This window comes from Oreochromis niloticus, linkage group LG23 (genome assembly GCF_001858045.2).
Source record: "Oreochromis niloticus isolate F11D_XX linkage group LG23, O_niloticus_UMD_NMBU, whole genome shotgun sequence".
Classification (NCBI taxonomy): domain Eukaryota; kingdom Metazoa; phylum Chordata; class Actinopteri; order Cichliformes; family Cichlidae; genus Oreochromis; species Oreochromis niloticus.
In genome coordinates this window covers 5,565,691-5,584,730 of record NC_031986.2, presented here as the reverse complement: position 1 = coordinate 5,584,730, position 19,040 = coordinate 5,565,691, and the positions used below count along the sequence as shown (strand labels likewise).

The window sequence follows — 19,040 nt, the reverse complement described above, 5'->3', positions numbered from 1 at the left end:
AAGATAAATGTGAAAAGAAAAAAAAATACAGAGATCTCTGCTGAGTAAGAATTTGGTCGTTACTAATCCTGTACAACAATATCACTTTGATTTACAAATACAAAGGCAACTTTGGCTACACTTCCATCAGTAAATTAAAGCACTTGGGATTTTAAGGATTATGTAGCCATGTAAAAGCTATTTGTGCAAGGCATCAGAATACTGAGCAGCAATTTAATACGTGAGAGATAAATAGGTAGTGCTCTACATCAACAGTTCTCATAGCTCTGATTTCTGGGCTGTCAGTTTGAGGAAACAGCTGCACTGTGTGGCCACATCAGGCCCAGCAAATCAATGCTGTGCAGGTCACGTCCTCCCAGTCTCATCGCCACCAGCAGCGGATCAGTGCTTTCACCAGAGACTGGAGGGGCACCTTCTGAAATCTTCTGGAGGAGCAGAAGCAATTCAGTGCCTCCCTGAGCTTACAGAGCGGTCTCAAAGATCACCAAGTTCCCGTCTGCTGTTACTGCGTGTCCGTTTGACAGGCCGGGGCGGCTCCTGCTGTCGTAAGCCTGGAACGCATAGTTTACAAATGTCAGTTTACAAAAACAGATTGTTTTTGTTAAGTGTGAAGAACTGGAGTCAAACTGACCTTTTTAGCTGCCTCTAGAAGAGCTGCTGCCTCCTGTTTGCCCGTCTGCTGCACCATTTTATAAAAAATGTTGGTGGGATCCTGCAGCAGGGTGTACGGCTCATCATACGCATGGATCTTCCCTGCATCTAGAACCTGGAAACAAATAGTTCTGATTATTGCACAAAAATAAGAGCACAGTGTGAGTTTCAAAGCAAAACTAACAGCCTCTTGACTTGAATCTGTGGCATGTTTCAGGCTATGAAAGAAAAGCTGTTAAACCCAGAAAGCCCAACACTCCATCCGCATAAAGGGAAAGCAGAAGCTGCTCCAAAGGTGGTAGTCACACTTGTGTTACAGTTTGTATGTTTGGACATCAATCTTGTCAAATACAGAATGCATTAAGCATTAATGCATTTCTAAGGCCCGGCAATGACAGATTATTTGGATCCAGCTCTCAGGAAAAAGCCATTCTACTTTTTACCTTTGCATTAGTTGTTTAACTACTACCTAATTAGAAGTGGCATCGGTGTTAACGGTTCAGGACTCACCAGTATACGGTCGCTGTCCACAATGGTGTTGAGGCGATGAGCGATGGTGAGCACAGTGCATTCTCTGAACTTATCTCGTATGGTTTTCTGGATCAGCTCATCGGTCCTGCAGCCACAGAAATAAACGCTTCTGTTAGTGTGACCTTTAGATAAAATTTACTATCAGCAAACAACCACTGATGCATGATTCACGTGTCAAAGTAAGTATCATCAGCTGAGTAGTTTCTGTATCCCATCAGGCTGCAGTACACAAGATATTCTTCTCTCTAGCAAGATGTTGTTCATACACAGTAGTGCTGGCCGATATGGAAAAAATATTTATCACGATATGAATTATTTTATATCACGATAACGATATATATCATGATATACCACCTGACCTGTGCTCATCTGGAAAGTATGCAGTCTGTAAACAGCGAGTGGAGAGGGTGCAGTCTTTGTTTTGAGTTACCGTAAAGCATGTCGCAAATCCGGGTGCACGTACAGCAGCACCATGTGTCAAAAACACAAGACGGAGTTTCTTTGCAAAAAATATCATTTTTTATACTTTATTTTCTCTTGCATAGAGTCAAGAGTATGTATAGTGAGAAGACAACACTAATATATTTGCCACAGGCTATTTAACCCTTTAAGACTTACCATAGAACCAAGTCCGCCAGAGCTTATCTTTACATTTTACATGCTGTAGTGCCATTTGTGGGAGCATTTCTAGTTGTTATACATCAATACAACCGTTATAGCCCAAATTTTAATAATATGTATGCATTAAGTCCATAGTAACTACATAAATTGCAAAATAATTATGTGCAATAAACTACAAAAAAAAAAAAAAAAAAAAAAAAAAATTGATAATAGTTTGTTATTTTTTACATATATATCTAGTTAGAGAAATTTCAGAGGCTTATCCCTCAAAACTGTAAATACAAAAAAGTTGCACAAAATAGTTTCCAACCATGAGAAATTTATTTTGAGTGTCTTCATAGTTTTATTTTTGAGATACACTAATTCTTATACACACTACAGGAAAAATGAAAATAAATATTATAATGCATCAAAATAAACTATTTCCAACAGTGTAATTTGACTTCTAAGCCTCCCAGAAACGATACAGAAACGCATAAAGTCAAACATGACTTTTAAAAACACCAACATAGGCTTATAAGGCCCTTTCGCGAAAATGACGTCACTTCCGGTTTCGGGAAGGTAATGGCGGATATGCGATAGTTCGCGCTGACGTATATGCCAACGTAGGACGTGTTATGAACATCGGCAAAGCCTGTTTCTGGAATATTATGTTTTTGTTGCTGGAAGTGCTTCTTATGCCATTTTTGCAAAGCTATATGTGGAAGGAAACCGTGACCTCGGGCAAGCTAATGGAATAAGATGTAAGTACAACTCCTACGGTTTCATATGCAAAAAAAAATTATTGCTACCTTACGTGGTTCCAGTTCTACAGGGATTTAAAAATAGTTAGGCAAAACGGAGTGTGCCTGCTCCGACCGGTTGTAAAGGGTTAATTATATATTTTATGTAATAATTTATAAAAATTTGGGTTAGAAACGATAGAAGACAAATGGCACGATAGACACTTTTCTATCGCCAAATATGGGCGATATATATCGTCATATCGCCCAGCACTAATACACAGTAGTCAAACGTCAACTTGCAGTACCTCGGGTCCACATTGGCTGTGGCCTCATCAATGATGAGGATGCGGTTCTTCCTCAGGATAGCTCGTGCCAGACACACCAGCTGCCTCTGGCCCACACTGAAGTTGGAGCCCGACTCAGCCAGGGCAGTCTCCAACTTTCCAGGCAGCTCCTCCACCACAGACTTCAGCTGCACCTGCAGGAACAAAAAAATGAATAAAGGAGCTTTAACTACACTGTATGTGCGCGCGTGTCCTCTATAAACAATTCCTGCTCTGTTATCTTTTTACAGTTAGTTCCCAGGTTTTGTTATGGGACCAATCATGCATGCTCCCCTTAGACATTATTAGAAGTACTGCTATGATATGATACCCAGCTTTATTTATCAATGAAGTCAAATGATGCAGGCATGTCTTAAAGACAGGCCTGAATGACCTAATGTCCATCTTCTAAATTCAAACAAAACTAAGTTTATTGTACTCCGTTTCAAAAACATTAGAAATGTGTGTCTAACCAGACACTGACTCGACCTCCAGTAGCAAAAGGACTCATGAGTCATGTTTGATCAGGTCATGTTCTTCAGCATCTACATTAAGGACTGCCTTTCTTTTCTTCCTATTAATTTGTGCAATATCTGTAAAATTAGAAGCAACCTGTCTCAAAGCAAAACTGAAAAGCTAGTTGGTGTATTTATTTATTCTAGGCTGCATTGTTGTAAAAGCCTAAAAGCCTTCAGTTGATCCAGAATGCAGCAATCAGTATAAAAGAGAGACCCCATTTCTCACATATTAGCTTTGCATTAAATTTGAAGTCCTTCTTCTTACATATAAAAATCATGAATAATAAGACCTCTTAGTATCTTGATATCCTGACAAAGATTAATATGAGCTATAACAATATAATTACTGCAGAGTCATCCGTTTTCACTACAATGTTACCCACAGAGGTGTCCCGTAATGTTAAGAGCACAGCTTGAGCACATTTGTAAGCCTGAGCCAGCCCGAGGACCAAATGCTATTCACTGCCTTGCCATCATAGCTGCACATCTGTGACAAGGGGCTACTCTGGATGACATCACCCTCAGAGGTAATAAGAGCTGCTGGGTTCCTCTGCAGCTAGATAACTGTGATAGACAGTGGGGTGTTATTGTTACACTGTGACAACAGCAGATGTAGAGATGCGACCCAAAGCTGACAATGCTTCATTATAAAAACAAAAACCAAAAAACCAAAACAACAACACAGAAATTAAAGCATACGAGGATGTGGAGACAGAGTTGGAACTGCACAGCTTTCCTCAGCTGAAAGAGGGAGACAATGTGTGAAGGCCGATGACGATCCTCTGCTCTGAAAGTGGCACAATTAGGAATGGGATGTATATACAGTGGTCCCACACTATAACACTGTTCACCTTTCGGGGTCTCGCTGTTTCACTGATTTTTTTTGTGCAATTTGCATGGGTTTTTTTTGTTTGTTTTTTTTACAGCGCATTGTGTTCTGCGCCCTGATTGGCTGTAGACCACTGTCAATCAATCGCGTGCCGTGTCTCCTGTACAGTACAGAATGCGTTCAGCTTGTCAGATTTACATAAATTTTCAATCACTAGCAGTGTGACTCTGTGCTGTACTGTATGTTTGTAAGTTTTAACCCCCACAAACACAAAAATGTCGACGAAACATTTTGCACCGCCAAAGGCAACTGTGGGTGTCTTTGGTTTCATTCTATAATACTACGAAGGTTTGAACTTTGAGAGTGTTTGCCTGTCTGAGAAAAGTGTATGAAATGTGTTGTGAGGGGTTTTACAGCCTTAAAACATGTATAATAATTGTAAAAAAAATAAAGCTGGCTACTTCACGGATTTCACTTAATGCAGGTTATTTTTAGAACGTAACTCCCGCGATAAACAAGGGACTGTAGAGCCCCAGATAGTCCATACATGGTGCAGGTTCCTGGCGGCTCTTTTCAAGGCTGATTTTGAGGTCGAAATCCTTGAGGTCATTTAACACTGGGATCTCTGATTGCCTGCTCCTGGCTCCAGGACAAAATTAGATAATTGCCTATTTAAGAGAATATCCTCATGCAACAGAGACAGCAGTTCCTTCACCCTCAGTCAGCCTGAATGGGACAGTTTGGTACCTCTGATGAGCGTACCATACCAGCGTACCAAATATTTCACAATATTTCTGTTGCTATTGTAAGATAATAAAATAGTTTGGCAAGTATTCTGCTTCATAATACAAGAATTAAAACTCACACACTACTGATTCTGCTGATTGTGAGAGTTACTGACCTCTTCCAGAGCACTCCACAGTTCTTCATCTGTGTGTTGGTTAAATGGATCCAGGTTCTTTCTCATGGAACCCGTAAACAGTACTGGGTCCTAAAGGGGTGGGGGAGAGTTGGAGAACCCAAAATGGACACCAAAATGATTAGATTTTGTGGACTATTAAACAATTTGTAAACAGAACAGCACAGTGACTTATTTCAATATATTTGAGTGAGTTTCCTGCTGTGCCAGGTAAAAGTTTAAAAAACCTAAATGCCACACATGGCACACTGTAACCAGCTGCCAGTCCCTCCTTTGGTTTTAAATGCATCCTACAGGTTTGCAAAATTTCTGACTGATCACAGCGAAGAACTTTGTGGGAATTGAAATGCAGTCTTTAAAACTACACTCGTACAATTGTTAGAGCAAATAATTCAGTTTTATTTATATAGCACCAAATGAAAGCAGTTACAACAAAGTGCAAACACTTGTGCTTTTCTGACAGAGCAAACAGAAGTGACTCTAGAGCAGGGGTCCCCAATCCCAGTCCACGAGGGTCGGTCTCCCTGCAGGTTTTAGATCTCACCTTGGGTCAACACACCTGAATCACATGATTAGTTCATTACCAGGCCTCTGGAGAACTTCAAGACATGGGCCGTTTATCAATGCCCAAGTACGCGAGTACGTACTCGCCGAGAACGCACGGGAGTACGTACCCGCCGAGAACGTGAGCACGGACTCGCGATATGTACAACTGGAACACCTGCGTACGTGATGATGTCACAGGTCCGGAGTTTTTACTGCCGTCCCCTCTTAATTTAACTGTGAGTAACATGTTATGAAGCTTAACTGTAATCACAGCCAAACCGGTTTACTCAGGAACAAATAAAACACTGAAATAAACCAAACATTAACATTTAGAAGTGATCTAAGTGACTTATATATCATTTTTAACCTCAGTAGTGAAACCTCTATTAATAAAAATAGTGTACATGTACATACGTGTACATACCTTAATAAAAACAAGCAGATGAGATGTTAGAACGCTTTTATTTCTATTCTAGTGGACACTCAATACTATAGACAGCTGCTGGGGTTTCTTTAACCCGAGTAGTGAGAAGACCGCGAGCGGGTGGGGGGGGGGGGGGGGGGTTGAAAACGATGTGCCGGGAGTCCGCTGTTGAGTTTTGGACGAAATGCATTCTGGGATATTTAGCTGTCCCAAGTCCACACCGATGCATGCTCGACAAAACGGGCGGATCGAGAACACATCCGGGACTTTTTCGCGTTCTCGGCTTGATGCGTACTTCGAATTGGAACAGTACTTGGTCTCCGACTGATGACGTATCACGAGTACACGAGAACGCAAGTACGCACAAGTACGCATATTGAGAAACGCCCATGTTGAGGAGTTAATTTATCCATTTAAATCAGCTGTGATGGATCAAGGACACATCTAAAACCTGCAGGACACCGGCCCTCGTGGACTGGGATTGGGGACCCCTGCTCTAGAGTGTCAGAGCAGGCTGGGGCTGCTGATCCTTCTTTGCTTTAAGGATGTGCCAAACGAGTAATTAGTCACATATTAGCCAAAAATTTCTCATGTCAAAGTAACAAAGCTGTAGAAGACGAGCTACGAAACAAGGCAACAAGAGTAGCCAGATGCTAGTGTTGTGTTCTGCTAAGAGGTCAGCTATGATGTTGTACCTGAGGAATGATGGACATCTTCTGCCGCAGGTCATGGAGGCCGATCTCAGAGGTCACAAGACCGTCGATGTAGATCTTTCCCTGGGGCTCTGCCAGGCGGAACAGAGCTGAGACCAGAGAGCTTTTCCCAGCTCCTGTTCTACCCACAATACCGACCTGACCCAGAAGACACAGAACATCAGCTTTGGTTTGACAGCGTGTCACACAAAAGGCTTCAGGTTCTTAGAAACAAAACAAATAAACCTTGATGTCTGACCTTCTCTTGGGGTCTAAACATGGCTTTCAGGTTGTGCAGCACCTGAGGTCCGTCAGCACTGTAGGAGAAGTTGACCTGGTCAAAGGTCACCAGGCCTTTACTTGGCCAATCAGGAGGAGGACGCTTCTGGGTTTCCCAGGGTGCTTCACTCTCCAGTTTAGTGTACTCTACTACTCTTTCCACTGATGTCATCTGACGACAGAAATGCAGAAATGCACATTAAATCAGCGTCAGTCTGTGTGGTGTAGTCAAGAACACAACATGTAATAAAACTATATTTGCGTACAAGTTCAATTTAAGAAATAAACAATCAGGTAAATCTGAAAGAATGGATTAATATCTAGAATTACACGAAAGATCTAAGAAGATACTGCCCACCACATCCTCCGCATCCAATCAGCAAGTCTGCAACTCATAGCTTAGTGTTCAGGATGCTTCAGTCTGCCACTGTTTCTGGGCTTCTACAGGACTATTTTACTAAGCTACTTTTTTTCCCCATGAGCTGTTTTTTCTCAATGAAGGAGAACAGCCACGTGACTCAGACGGATGTTATAGAATCATTTAGTGTGTCTACTTGGTATCAAGGAGAATGCAGGTATTATTTATTATTAATCTAAAGCATCCACCCTCTGTGAGCCATTTTATGCTTTAAACACTGTTATAATCTCTTCCTTCAGATAGGTCCTTTCTACCATTTCGCCTGTAGTTTAGCTCTCTCACTGCTTCACCTGTAAACATGATATTGACAGATGCCAGAGAAACTCTTTGAGACGACCAGTACAATTGGTGGTCTATTCATGCTATTCATGTTAAAGAGCAGAATCCCAAAGCTTAACCTTTTGGACCCTTGCAAAATAATAATATCCATCAGTCTTCTTCTGCTTATCGAATTCAGGGTCACGGGGGGACTGGAGCCTATCCCAGGTACCACAGGTCGGGAGGCAGAGTACACCCCGGACGGGTCGCCAACACAGACACAGGGGAGAACATACAAACACCTCACAGAAAGACCACGGCCTGATGGTGGAATTGAACTCAGGACCACCTTCTTGCTGTGAGACAACAGTGCTAACCACTGCATCACCCAAATAAATAAATAATAAATAATTTACTTCAGACTGTAGGTATGCTGACCTCCTTGAACTCCTAAAAATTTTTGATCATTTAAGTCTGCTGATAACACTAGTTTAAGATGCGTAGCACACCAGGCAGAAATCATGCAACATCAGGAAAGTGGTCTCAGATTTACCTCCATGTCAACAAGCCCAATAACCATACATATAAAAGAAAAGGGCAAAGAAGACTTTTGATGTTCAAATGACAGAATAAATACAATCTTTGGACTATTTCTGGAAATTAGTAAGATTTATATGGGAATAGCAAAAGCTCAGTCATATAAAGAAATGATACAAACGCTGGAAATAAAAGAGACATTGAGTATCTTACCATGTTCTCCACCTCTGCACTCTGTCTGACACCCCACTGGAACATGCCCATTAGTGTGACAGAGTAGCTGAGAGCCAAACCAACAGCACCCGCATCAAGCTCTGACAGGAGCAGGAAAACAACCGTTTTACTACACTTTTAAAAGTTAAACAGTAGCAATCACTCAGCACCTGCTGGACTTCACATGCAGTGTATTGCCAAAAGTATTCACTTGACTGCCTTTGCAAGCATATGAACTTGAGTGACATCCCATCCATTTAATTTACAGGGTTTAAAATGATACCGGCCCAACCTTTGCACCTTTAACTCTGCTTTAGCAGTGTGTTTTGTGGGAATTTTTGATCATTCTTGTGCATTTGTGAGTTCAGACACTTATGTTGGATGAGAAGGCCTAGCTCGCTATCTCCACTCTAATTCATCCCAAACTCACTCATACATGTCTTCATGGACGTTGCTTTGTGCACTGGTACGCAGTCATGTTAGAACAGGAACCTGAATGAAATTGTCCAAAATGTCTTGGTATGCTGCATTAACAGTTTCTTTCCCTGGAAACACTCAGACAAGTACCGTTCTCAGACTGGACCATCGGCTTGCCAGATGGAGAAGCTTGATCGTTCATCAATTTGGATGGGTAAGCCTATACTTTTGGCAATATAGTGGATAACTCGCACACTGCTGCCCCCTGCTGGTAGGCCATCACAAACAGCAACACTAAATCGACAGTAAAATTAGTTCTCTCACTGTCTCTGAGTAGCAGACAGCCAAATGTAGTGATGGTAACAAAGACGGAGCAGATGCCATCAAGGCGGACAGCAAACCAGCGAGAGGTGGTCAGGAACAGGAACCAGGCCTCTGCACAGTGAAACAATCCATCACTGACAGTTCACAAACGTACAATTTTTAGGTTCTCTGATCATAATATGAGCTTCTATGTGCCAAGCCTGAGGAGAACCTGAGTGCAGGTCCTGATGAGCATCAAAGACTTTCTGGAAGCGCTCCTCTTCTCCAAAGGCTCGGATTGTCCAAAGGCCCTGAAGAGAAGAGGACAAGTGGGAGAAGACTGGACTCCGAGCTGAAGACACAGATGAGTGAGAAGTTACCAACAGGTTAAAGAACGCTTCAAGCTTTAAAGATATTAAATGTGCAGGTTTTAAAATGAAAAAGAAACAACAATAGCAGCACGTATATCTCCTCCTTCACACACTGTTGTACTGTAGGACACTCACTGGTGGACTCGAGCCGTTTAACATTTCTGGAGGTCCGCAGAAAGTAGCGACGCAGATAAAGAAAGATGAGAAGGAGGGGGACAACGGGGATAAGGATCCAGGGAATCACCGACGCTGCAACAGCAATGACCCCAAGTATCTGGAGGAAGATCTGCTCACAACAGATAACAGAAAAACACATCAACATTAAAGTGGTTTGTTCTTTTGCCTTTTTCTTTTTTGTGTGTGTTTAAAAAAAAACTAAAAATAAATGTTTTACAGAATGAAAAAGTATTTTCATTAACTTGTGCATTGTACTTCAGCCTTTCACTTTAGTAACAGCACTGTCAGTTTTACCCATTTTATTCTTCAACATAGAGAGCTTTGACCCTCCGTTACAAATAAGAGCGTTATCTCCGATCGACATCAGTAGGTAAATATTACCAACCTAGGGCAGTGCCACAGCGCTTACACTTTTCCTTTACTCACCAGTTGCATCACTGAGTGCTCTGATTTGAAATTAAATTTGTCTGTTTGATGCAGATTCAGTGACTGAGGCAAGCTCGAGGAACATCAGACAACAACGAAATTCTAAATACTTTGTCCAGCAGCGTGTAATCAGTGTACTGATTAGCTCCTAAGTTAAGAGCTAAGTGCCAATGAGTTATAAAGCCTTGTCCTGAGTGGAGCATTTTAGGTTCTGCATTGATTTCATAGTGATGGGACAGCTGCTGTCAGTCTGTAGCAAAGTTTAGATTGCCTAGTTATGGCATTTTCTTCATAGAATTTAGCTTTCATTTTGGAAAACTACCCAGCAACAGATGAGCACATGGCAGGATCGCTTTTCTTCACAGTTTTTTGAACTGTTGATTTGATTCGATTAAGACTTGTTATTGTTTTTTTTATTGGACTTTAAATGGCTTTTATTGGCTTGAAGCTTTTATTGTCATTACAGTAGTGAGTGCAGCTGTTACTTCAGGAAAATACTTCACTACCTTTGCTCTGGACCTGCTGTGTTTGTCTGTGTTTGAAAAGAGTGTGGAGGCTGCAGCTCCACCATAAACTGTCACTTGTTATGATCTTCTTTGCTGCTTTGTCAGTGGTTTAGAAAAGAAATATGCTGCTGTGTCTTTGCTGAGAGATCTACCCTCACCTGAACGAAGTCCGCAAACGTCACTGGCATGTTGGAGTCCAGCAGCCCAATGTCCTTTGAAAATCTGTTCAATACTCTTCCTGAGGTGAGACAAGAGACAATTATCACCACACTTTGAAACCAGCTAGAGTAAGATTAAGGTTTAGTTTAACTTTTCTTGCTTGTATACTGTGCACCCACATAGATGGCAAATGGAGTAAAAGGAACTACAAAATTCATCCATCCATCTTTACCCCCCCTTATCTGGGTTATCCGGTCACACCAAGGTATGGCTGAGCTCCTCGCCCTATGTGTAAGGAAGAGGAAACTCACTGAACCTCATCTACCCCAGGGGACCGGCCACCGGAGAGCTCTTTTTTTTGGCTTCAGTGACCTCAGCCACAGTGATGGATGGGTTAGCTCCAGACTCTGCTTCCACTACTAAAGGTGTATCAGCGGGATTGAGGACATCCTTTAAGCAGATCAAGCCTAGGGACTTGAAGAGGGTTGGGTATTGTGCTTATGTGTCAAATGTGATTTTACACATAAGCACAAAATGACAGTCAGGACCCGTTTTTTGACTCAAATGCACAGGGAAGCAACCCCACTCATCCATCGCAAAGCACAGTTGCCAAATTGGGGATACCTGTATACCCAACCTGCCTGTCACCTCTCACTGAGGGCAACCCAGGATTGGTACAATGTCCAGCCCTTTCTAGACACCAGAGCAAAAGCTATGAGTTGATGTGAGCGCGACTACACCTAGCTCATATTTCTCAACCTCAAGCATTAGCTCAGGCTCCTTCCCCAACAGAGAGGTGCCATTCCAAGTTCCTAAAGCCAGATTTCTCAGACTGCCCCTGACCATCGCCCCTCCTGTGAGTGGTTGGCCCACACGAGCACTACAGAATTCCATTTAGAAGTTTTTGAACTACAAAATTCTACAATTTACCGACTCTGGCTTTAGAACGCACAACATTAAAAATTTGCAAAGTTTTGCTTACCAATCGGATTGATGTCAAAGAAGCGCACGGGTGTTTGGAGTATAGCACTAAACATGCGGTTGTGCAGAGACTGTGAACACCTCACTAGCACACTGAACAGCAGCAAATTCCTGCCAAAGCCAAAGATTATGGTGGCTGCAGTCAAACCTGGAAAAATAACACACCATGAAACACCACAGTAAAATCAGCCGAAATGCAGCGCAGTGTAAATAAGAGAACGCCTTTACCTCCATAAATTCCCAGGTAAAAATCCATGTCCAGCTCTTTGGTGACATTTAGTCCATTCTCTGTGTTGTTGGTCATGTTACTGCTGGCCATTAGTTTTTCTTGCTCATCAGCCCTAAACAGTCAGACATGAGTATAAACAAACATGTAAAAGCTGCAGTCTATGAGGAAAACGGCAGATTGAAGATACTTACCAGTAAGCTAGCCACCAGTCTTGCATGATGTATGCTACCTAGAAGATATAAAAGTAAAGAAAATAATTTTTACTGCTTTATATTACACATGTGAAATGCATTCAACACTTATTCTCACTGAGCTAACATGTGGAAGGCGAATTACAAGTACAGGTGGGTCTCTGTGTACCTGAGCCATGATGTTAAGCAGCACGACAGCCAGCAGAACCACAATGTTGGCCCCAGCTGTCAGATACTTGGCATAGATGCGCATTCCAATGGTTCCCTGAGCTCGATTCTCCTCTGCGAATGTCTGAACTGGCTCTGCCTGCGAGGAAGTCATCAGCATACAACAAGTATCATGATCACTGGCCATCAAGTTCCTTGTGTTTAACTTGTCAAAATGAAAATGGAGTAAAGCAAACTAAGCTCAACTTGTGTCAGTTCAGCACGCTCTGCTTGTTAAAGACCATTGGGGGAGGGGGGAAAAGAAAGAAAAGCAAACATGATATTAAACTAGGGATGGGCAGAAACTACCCATTTCCTATAAACAACCCTGACTTTTTAAAAACTAGGCTGTTTTTACTGATAATTATGCACTAACCGGTAACTGGTCTCCATCTTTGATGGACTGGACAGAGGAGGTCTGGGACAGTACTGAATTTTGAGACAGAGTTCGAGTTCTGATGGGGGTGTCATGATGAGGCTGCTGTTGCTCCTCTTCCTCCTCCTTCTTGAGAAGGGAGGTGAAGTCCAATCCAGACTGCTGAAGCTCCGTGTAAGTTCCCTTTGCCACCATGTGACCCTGACACACACAAATCACCAAGTGTTAGGAAATTGTACAGCTGTGAGGGTGTTTTACAGACCTATGGACACACACACACACTTTGTAGTGTCTGAAGATGTCAACAGCAGTACATTTCCAAAGTCCTGCTAGTCACCCAGATAGTTTTTCGACATTCAGCTTACTTTGGCAGCACTTAGTCCCGTTTGTGCTTTTCTACAAACGGCAGTAGTGTGGCTGAATTTCAGAAAACAAAGCATCTTCTGAAGAGACAAAGATAAATCCCTACAGCCCCTTCAGTCTATGATCTAATATCTTGTGTGCAAAGCTGATAACCGACCTGAAGGTGGCGCCAGAGAACACTCAGAAACAAAAGTTCAGAGCAATCTTCTATAAGACTATTCAAGGCTGATCCACAGTGTTTGCAATGTCAGGTCATCACTTTGTACATATAGTTTCCCCAGTGATTATTTCAGATGAATCCTTTTATTAATCTGAAATAATCTTTTATCCAGAATTGAATTCAAAATCCTGCTCCTCACATACAAGGTCTTAAATAATCAGGCCCCATCTTATCTTAATGACCTTGTAGTACCATATCACTCCATTAGAGCACTTCGCTCTCATACTGCAGGCCTACTTGTTGTTCCTAGAGTATTTAAAAGTAGAATGGGAGGGAGAGCCTTCAGTTTTCAGGCCCCTCTTCTGTGGAACCAGCTTCCAGTTTGGATTCAGGAGACAGAAACTCTCTCTACTTTTAAGATTAGGCTTAAAACCTTCCTTTTTGATAAAGCATATAGTTAGGGCTGGACCAGGTGACCCTGAATCCTCCCTTAGTTATGCTGCAAGTAGAGCTGGGCGATATAAGATTTTTTCATATCACGATATGTGTTTTTCATTTCAGGCGATAACGATATATATCATGATATAAGCCAAATAACTATATTTGTAAGATTTAAATGTGCCGTTGCTCACAAGTAAAATGTGAAATAATCAGCAGCTTGTTTTGATTTAAATATTTATTTCCCATAATAAGTTCAACAGGGTAGATGTACTTAAGGAACATAAGACTTCAGTTTCAGATAAATAAAGACAAATATTGCAAACTACACAAAAGGCAGCCGCTAAAGCGTTTAAGTTTCAAAACAGAAAAAACAAAACAGACTACTAAATTGTCAATTCCACTTAGAAACAAAATTTTAATTCTAAAAATAAAACTTAGTCAATTTTGTCTGTTCTTCTGTAAAACAAACTAACTTTTGTCAATATCAAATAAACTGAGAACTAAAAGGAAATTCTCAATCTCTCCTTGTTGTATAGCTTAGCTTTTCAAACAGTTTTAACAGTTACTTTAGTCCAGAGTTTCCCAAAGTGTGGGGCCCGCCCCCTAGAGGGGGGGCGCAGAGCCATTGCAGGGGGGGCGCGGTATGAAAAGAAAAAAAAAGAAAAGAAAAAAAGAAAAGAAAGGTTGGACACTGCTAGCATAATAGACAGGTTTTTGGCGGGGCTCCCACACAGACAAAGCAGGAGATGAAGCATCGCCAAATATGTTTCCAAACCAACTTCCTTCCAAGCCAAAGACTAGAAAGTATGGTGAAGCATATCTTCCCTTTGGCTTCACCTGCACAAGTGCCAAGGTAGGTCTCCCCTGCAAAATTAGTTTTCCCTGCGTCGGGAGCAGCGCTGGGCTCTCCAAATCACGGACAAACAGTATCCCACATTCTTGATTTTTAGTTCACAAACACTTCTTGTAATAACTAACTACTCCTGACATTTTGGACATGTTAGCTCTTTATACAGTAAAGTTACAGTGGGATACAAATAATATCAGGCTGATCCTGCCGTAATTTGTTCCCCCTGTTCAAATCACGGACAAACAGTATCCCACAGCTGGTTTAGTTTTTGAACCCATTTTGCACAGAGAGACATTTTTTGAAAAATGTATTGACAGCAATGTTGAAAATTATTACACAGGAAAAAAAAAAAAACAACTACACGTAAAATAATTACACCGTGACGCCTCTGCCTTTCTAAATGGAGGGACAGTAACTGCGTGTAAAAACTGAAGATAGACAAAATACTGTTAATCTGACTATCTGCCATTCTGCAATTCATCTCATGTAAACAATAACGTGGCGCACAGCGTGACGTGAAAAGAGGCACATACTTTTGTCGTTGCGTGACGAACTCTGTAATCCTCGTCCACACATAAACGCAAAAAAAGGAGTTTTAAATAATCTCCGTTTTCGGTGAATCGCAACGCCGTTTACGTGTGGACGAAAGACCCAAACGCATAGAAACAGCGGAGTTTTCAAAAATACCCGTGTAGGTGTGGACGTAGCGTAAAAGAGTTAGTAGTATATTTTATTACTACCTGTAATTTATTGCCGTTTACTTGTATCTGCTTAATTGTTTACTAAATGTTTGAGGTGTGAAATAAACCGCAATGGAGCAAAACATGGATGTGTGTGTTTGGAGGATGTGTTTGTGCGGTGGGGGGGGCGCGAACATTTTTCTTGTAAAACAAAGGGGGGCCTGGCAAAAAACCACTGCTTTAGTCTGACAAAAGCCGAATGACGAATTAGCGCTTTCAGTCAGAGATTGAGTATGCACCGGTTTATTGTATTTCCAGACTTGCTTTCGGCACAATTTACAGTGCGCGCTACTCTGTTTTTTGTCAGACTTAAAATAGCCGAAATACCTTCACACTACGGAACTTCTATGGCCTTTCCGTTCGACAATCTCTCCGGCATTGGAACCATCATCTGTTTTTTCTTCGGTAACCTTCGCTCACGCTCTCGGTTGATTTTTCTCTAGTCGGCACACTCATTTCCTCCATTACCTGGGCAGCCCGGCTGGCTGCTTCCCAAACAAATACACATGTGCGCCTTGGCACTTGTGCTGTACATAACAAGTCACGTGACGTGACGCTGCGGCTGTGATTGGTTCGGCTCTGCGCTACTTAATTTGGATTGGCTGTTCTTTTTTTTTTTCCTTTTAAGAGGACAAGAGAGATGAGGCCTATCGCAATAGTTAAATTTTTCTATCGAGAAAAAGTTATTTCGCAATACATATCGTTATCGTTCTATCGTCCAGCTCTAGCTGCAAGTTATGTTCTTCTTCAGTCACCTTTCTCACTCACTATGTGTTAATAGACCTCTCTGCACTAAATCATACTTGTTATTAATCTCTGGCTCTCTTCCACAGCATGTCTTTTGCACTGGAATGTAAAAGCTGAAGGTAAACACAGTGCTCAGATACAAGTTTGGTACACAGGGATGATTTCATCTGCACTAACCTCTTTGAGGACAACAATCTGGTCAGCTGCCTTCAGGTACTGCAGCTGATGGGTGACCAGGATGCGAAGCTTGTTCTTCAGCAAGCCACAGATGCATCTGACACAAGAAAAACATTTTTTCTCATTCCAATTTGTTTCAGTTTCACATAAAAACGTCAAACACTGTCAAAGGATTTTCTTATTCTTTAGTACAGTTAAAAAGTTTGTATGTTATCTAAGAGGAAGAGTGTAACAGGAAGTTTGGGGTAAAGCTCAATTGTCTGCCTGACACTGGTAGTCCCGCACCCTTCCTGGCTTAGCCCAACACATGCAAAGCTTTTGTCAGTTTTCACTTCTGATGTATTTTTGTTTCAAAGCACTGTGTACAATGACAAAGCTATAAAAACAACATTAAACAATGGGGCACTGCTAAAAATCTATCACTCGGGTTAAAACCTTTGCCAAAAGCCAAAAACACAAGTGCATGTGTTACATCATGCACAACAATTGAAACTTTCTCCTGCTGGGAGGTGACACTGAACGATTTCCAGCTTTGATGTATTCTTCCAGTAAGGGGCTTAACCCCACCCCTGACCTGTGATGTGACTGCTAACAGAAGAAGCAGGATGAATCGCAAGGACAGAAAACTGTTTTGCAGAATTTTGATTAAACAATATAGCCATTCACAGCCACTTCTTAAAGCAAGGGTTGCCTGAAGTTTTTTTGTTCTTTGCCAAATAATCATGTGTAGACACCAAAGAACACTCAAAGAAAACTTAGAAAGCCTGCACAACTACTCTTTAGTCTGGCTCCATGGAAGCTAAATATCAAGTCTTGTCCAGTCATGTGCAAGACTTTTGCACATTATTGTAAATGTGTGCATCACAAACAACCACACATTCTTTGCAGAGTGAATGAGTCATAAATGCTGAAATGATTTTAACTGAAGTCACTCACTGTTCAAAGAGGTGCCTCCCCACCTCTGCATCCACAGCACTGAGTGGGTCATCCAGAATATAGATGTCTGCATCCTGATACACGGCCCTGGAATCAAAAGCATTTACAGTAGCTGCAGCATCAGGCTTCATAGCAACAATGAGAGGTCTTCTTACTGTCATCTAAAAGTGAGAAGGTCTTCTGTTGTTTTTTTAATTATCATTACTTCTGGCTCACGGAGTGCTTTAATTCAAGACAACTGAAAAAATGCGATCCTTTCGTGCATACATTTACTGTGTCAATATCATCTCAGGTGTTGCCAGGAAACAGTCTGCTGCACCTTCCTTTAAAACCTGTCCATTCCTGGTCCTTTAAAGTTGTTCTGCCTCAGGGGAAATCTATGCTGGCATTCCATGGGTGGCTGTAGCTCAGGTGGTAGAGCAGGTCACCTACTGATCGGAAGGTTGATGGTTCGATTCCTGGCTTCCCCTAGTCTGCATGCCAAATATCCTTGGGCAAGATACTAACCCCAAATTGCTCTCCGATGCATCCATCGGAGTATGAATGTGTGTGAATGTTAGCTAAAAGAAGCACTTAGACAAATGTGCTGGTGTGAATGGGTGAATGCACAAGTTGTGTAAAGCGCTTTGAGTAGAGATGGCACGATACCACTTTTTTATGTCCGATACTGATACCATAAATTTGGATATCTGCCGATACCGATATGAATCCGATATTGTGTTTTTTAATCAATAAAACTGTTTTTTTTAATATCTTGCTGCATTTTGTATAAGTTCATACTCAAGTTTAAATAAACAACAACACTAAAGCTATTCTGTTATACCTGTGTGTAAAAAAAAAATACACTGCACCCAAAATATTTCATAGTTCAGCAACACTGATCAATCTAATAAACCTTACCTAACTTAAAACCTAACTTAAACCTGCTCCATCCTCCCTATTCTGGTATTTTAAAGAGTACTTAGCAGAAATATTAAGCAACCTAACTAATAGGGTTGCAAACTCCCAGCAAAAAACAAAAAAAACATAGGGAACCACCCACCCTCCACCTCATGATGCTTAATCGATGTAATCAACTTTAATTTGATGCAGGGTGAAAAAAAATGCACAGAAACAAATTATTTTTTAAGAATAATTAAATAGATTCAAAATCTTTCTTCTACAGAATTGCAGAATTCACAGACGGTACCTTCCCAAAGGAAAAAGTACTATAGCTTACTAGGGTATATAGACTTAAGAGTTACTATATATAGTAATGGACTTCTATACATTTTACATCAGATTAAAACTTTGGGTGTAAGATTCAGATAATTACTTATTAAAAGCTAGACATTTTAAATGAGAATAAGAAAGAAAAGTATGTCTTTGTGCCCCCTTTTCCCTGTTCATGCCCTATCGGCCCCCCTGGCTACACTTTGCTAGATCCGCCCCTGCACAGTTACCAGCCGTCAGCTACGTAGAAAAGGATCCTGGTGTAGCAAGTAATATTAAATAAATTCTAACAACAGCTTATCAAGCTTAAACGTGCTGCTGTTGTTCAGCCGCTGGTTTCCTCTTTCTTTCGAAGTGGGCCAAAAACAAAGAAGAGAGACGGACTCGCAACAGAAAAGCCGATCAGCTGATCGTTAAGCAGTTTCACGATTGAAGTAGCAGCAGGAAGGTGAGGGAGAGAGAGAGGCAGTCGCTCCATATATCGGTTGTTAAGCTTAACATGGGAACGCTTTACAAACATTCAGAGATGAACTTACACACTTGCTTTACTTCTCTCTGGGATAACTTCCTCGGAGATGAAATGCTGT

The 19,040-nt window shown here is 41.5% G+C and overlaps 1 protein-coding gene across 1 annotated transcript in view; it reads right to left on the bottom strand.

Annotated features, from left to right (window-relative positions):
- Positions 1 to 69: 69 nt before the first annotated feature.
- Positions 70 to 19,040, bottom strand: part of abcc4 (ATP binding cassette subfamily C member 4 (PEL blood group)) — a 39,689-nt gene continuing 20,718 nt past the window's right edge. Inside the window, exons 13-31 of the mRNA XM_003440892.5 lie at positions 17,242 to 17,328; positions 16,306 to 16,402; positions 12,828 to 13,028; positions 12,414 to 12,551; positions 12,245 to 12,282; positions 12,053 to 12,165; positions 11,826 to 11,972; positions 10,843 to 10,922; positions 9,711 to 9,861; positions 9,437 to 9,556; positions 9,226 to 9,336; positions 8,485 to 8,585; positions 7,039 to 7,230; positions 6,783 to 6,938; positions 5,100 to 5,189; positions 2,834 to 3,006; positions 1,162 to 1,267; positions 632 to 766; positions 70 to 551 (exon numbers count right to left, since the gene is read on the bottom strand). Coding sequence (XP_003440940.1) covers positions 462 to 551; positions 632 to 766; positions 1,162 to 1,267; positions 2,834 to 3,006; positions 5,100 to 5,189; positions 6,783 to 6,938; positions 7,039 to 7,230; positions 8,485 to 8,585; positions 9,226 to 9,336; positions 9,437 to 9,556; positions 9,711 to 9,861; positions 10,843 to 10,922; positions 11,826 to 11,972; positions 12,053 to 12,165; positions 12,245 to 12,282; positions 12,414 to 12,551; positions 12,828 to 13,028; positions 16,306 to 16,402; positions 17,242 to 17,328 — 2,326 coding nt within the window. The 3' untranslated portion in view covers positions 70 to 461. The remainder of the gene's footprint in view (positions 552 to 631; positions 767 to 1,161; positions 1,268 to 2,833; positions 3,007 to 5,099; positions 5,190 to 6,782; positions 6,939 to 7,038; positions 7,231 to 8,484; positions 8,586 to 9,225; positions 9,337 to 9,436; positions 9,557 to 9,710; positions 9,862 to 10,842; positions 10,923 to 11,825; positions 11,973 to 12,052; positions 12,166 to 12,244; positions 12,283 to 12,413; positions 12,552 to 12,827; positions 13,029 to 16,305; positions 16,403 to 17,241; positions 17,329 to 19,040) is intronic.